General features: G+C 45.6%; 1 protein-coding gene across 1 annotated transcript in view; it reads right to left on the bottom strand.

The window, feature by feature from the left end:
* Positions 1-270: 270 nt before the first annotated feature.
* The window catches only part of WNT9A (wingless-type MMTV integration site family, member 9A), a 17,456-nt gene continuing 14,522 nt past the window's right edge, over positions 271-3,204 (bottom strand). The window contains exon 3 of the mRNA XM_009869062.1: positions 271-930. Within this exon, the coding sequence (XP_009867364.1) occupies positions 457-930 (474 nt within the window). The 3' untranslated portion in view covers positions 271-456. The remainder of the gene's footprint in view (positions 931-3,204) is intronic.

Here is a 3,204-nt window from a genome sequence, read left to right as displayed (position 1 = left end):
CCCGTACCATTGCATTCAAAGCACAAAGGTCTTTCTTTCGTATCTGCTTCGCTCTCTGAGCAGTTGGATAAACTTCAGGGAGGTTATTTATGTCAGAGAGAATATATTAGCCCAGGAGTTCATGGAGGATTGGTGAACTGATCAAGGTGTTCCAAGGATAAATGATCTGTCAAACTGCGAAGATGACTAAGGTGAAGGTCAACTGGTGTCTAACCCCAGTGTGACAGGCACTTATTTCCACACGGTTGGACCTCATTAGAATTCAGTCTACAGGAAAACAACAACAACAAAAAAAACAAACCCAAAACAAAAACAAAACAGCAACACAGCTGGGTCACCTGTACCCTACAAAGTGCTTAGGTCTCCACATCGCTTTCAGATCCCAGAAGGTCAATCAAACCCTGTTTGTCTCCATACGTAGTTCTCATCGAGGGTTGCTGTCGAGCAGAAGACACGTCAGTCTTTGCAGGTGTAAACCTCTTCTCTCTGGGTGCACTGCTTGCACTCCACGTAGCAGCACCAACGGACCTGGCATTGGCACGGCCGCGTGACCACCCGGCTCTGCGTGTTGTGCCCTCGCCCGCAGCAGATGCTGTCACAGTTCTTGTCTTTGTAACATTTCCTTCCCGAAGTCCCAGGCGAGTATCTACTCATCATGCAGAAGCTCGGGGAATCGTCAATGTAGACAAGATCCGTAGTCCTTGGGATTTGATCGCTGTGACCGGGGATGGACTTCTTAGGGGGGGAGATGTCTCCTTCCCCCGTGGCCTCGTTGGTTGTGCTGCCCACTTTGAGCGACGTCTCGTACTTCTGCTTCAGCTGCTTCCCTATCTCATGGAATGGAGAGAGCTGCCTCCAGCACGTGCGGACGGTGCAGGATCCAGACACGCCGTGGCATTTACAGGTTGTCTCCACTCCAGCTTTGATGACCTGCAGACACACATAGCCCCAGAAGAAAATCAGTTATGGGGGAAGAAATCAAGACACAGAGGGGGGGGAAAAAAAGTTGCTAGAAGACACCACTGGAACACAAAGTCGACAGCAATACAAAAGCTACCTGTTGGAAAAGGACAGAAAACACATACTACGGGAAATGCTCTTTTTAGAAGGGTCTCAGTTTCCAGGAATACGACGTTTACCTACCAGAATATTGCTTTATTGGCTAGTTAATGATACTAGTAAGGTGTACAAAAGGCTGTTCAGGGCTGGCACTCTTCCACATAGACGGGTGTCTGAAGCTGTGATGCGATTAAGAGATTAATATGTATTTTAACACCTTTTTATCTGTTTTAAAAAGAACACGGAGCTAATATGCAACCAAAGCAAAAGGAGTTGGTTTAGTGGAGAGAAGGACGCAAACACACAGGTAGGGAGGCACATGCTCCAGAACGTAAGTGTAGGGCAAAACAGTGAGTAAAGCCACAAGTGTTTACAAAGGGCCTGATTTTGGGGTGGAAAAAAATAGTTAAGTGCTGTGAGGGGATAAAGGGAAATGGCATCACACAGGCATGCAGGGGCTGTAAATGTTGTCTACACAAGCCACCATCAAGAAGGAAACACGTTGCAAGGTGTTGACATGAGAAATAAGACCCATTTCACAGATCCCTAAAGGAGGGAAATAACTTGTTCAAAAAACCAGAAAGTCAACACGTATGTTTAATCTAAGCAAAGGAAAGACAGTCTCTGTATAGCGAGATGGCCAGATCGTGCTTAGGGATAGCTTGTATGAAAATAACTCTCTTCACATCACCACAAAAGGGAAATACAGAAGGAAGAACAGAGCGACAATGTTCACATAAAAGATGCAGGGAATAGAAGGACAAGGGTATTTTCAACAGAAGAAGCAACATGGGAAGAAAAAGCAGTATCAGGTAGGGAAGATAAGAAAGCAAAGAGAGAGTGAATGGTTATTCATCTTGGAGAGAGATGAAGGTGGTAACAGCCTCCTGTGTGCTGTGAAGGACTCTGTACCCATAAATTGTCAGATGCCAAACAAAAGATCCCATCTTTTTTGAATCAGGCTGCAATACAGATTCTTCATGGCATAAAAGCATATCCATCTCCTTATAAATGGCACCTGAATGTTCTCCCCCGCCTTCTTCAGACACATTTACCTCCTGGGACTCTTTCACAGGCAACGTGAGCGCAAAGACGTTATTTGGACAGTCATAGATACCCTGTATTTTGTGCACAGATTATAAACAGGGATTTATAGTTCTAGTTCTCTCTCCATGCCCCTTCCACAAATATAAATTAATGGGTAAGGTGTAATCACCCCCTAAAATAGCAAGTTAGAACAGTTTGTTTTACACAGTTGCCTCCTGTCAAGGTACTCCTAAAAGTGCCCTTCCGTTGAGCATCTAAAAATAACTAATAAATAAAAATAAAATAAAAAATAATCTCCCCACCTCTACCCATTATGGCATCTGCCTATGTTATGGCCTCACAACAGCAGAGGACGGGCTCCAGCCCATCTACCTCTTAATTATTTGGCTGCGTGAGCCCTGCTGAGCCCTACGTGCAAATGTGCAATAGGTCATGGACTCAAGAGCTGGGGGCTGGCCCGATCCTGATATTACAGAGACATTTTTAGAAAGACGCTGTGCAGAAAGATGGCCTGGCCAATGGTCACACTTCATTCCTACGACAGCCAAGACCTTTTCGAATGCAATCCAATAATACACAGTAGCATTCAAACAAGTGGCGGGTTACAGAGAGAGATGTGTTACTGCATACAGGGCTCAGCTGGGCCAGCTTGGTTATAGATGCTGTCACGCTTTGCGTGCCAAAGCATCTAGCCAGCGCTGCAAGAAATCCCACAATGTTAGACAAGAGTGTACAGAACGTGTTTTGAAATCGAGGAAGGAAAAGATAAATGAGAAAAAAAAGAAAACTTAAAAAAAACTGCCCAAACCCCTCACCTCTCATACTCTCCTACGTCTAAAGTCACATTTCGCTGGTTGTCCAGAAGTGAGAGCCGAGTTCACGCGAAACAAAGTTCCTAGAGCTGATTTCACACCCAGACCATCCAACTGGGCAAAAAAAATGCCGAGATACTTGCAGAAGGGCTGCACATCGTAGTCATTCATCAGCGCAGGCTTTTCTCAATCCTTCTAACCTCCCCCAACCCATTTCCATCTGCCCCATCCGGAGAAGGAGGCGACCCCCATGGTACAAGAGCTGGGAAAGCAAGCAACCAGCAGG

The sequence above is a fragment of the Apaloderma vittatum genome, unplaced genomic scaffold (assembly GCF_000703405.1).
Source record: "Apaloderma vittatum isolate BGI_N311 unplaced genomic scaffold, ASM70340v1 scaffold3425, whole genome shotgun sequence".
NCBI lineage: Eukaryota > Metazoa > Chordata > Aves > Trogoniformes > Trogonidae > Apaloderma > Apaloderma vittatum.
Note: the sequence above shows the minus strand (reverse complement) of the source record. Positions and strands in the feature narration are given on the sequence as shown.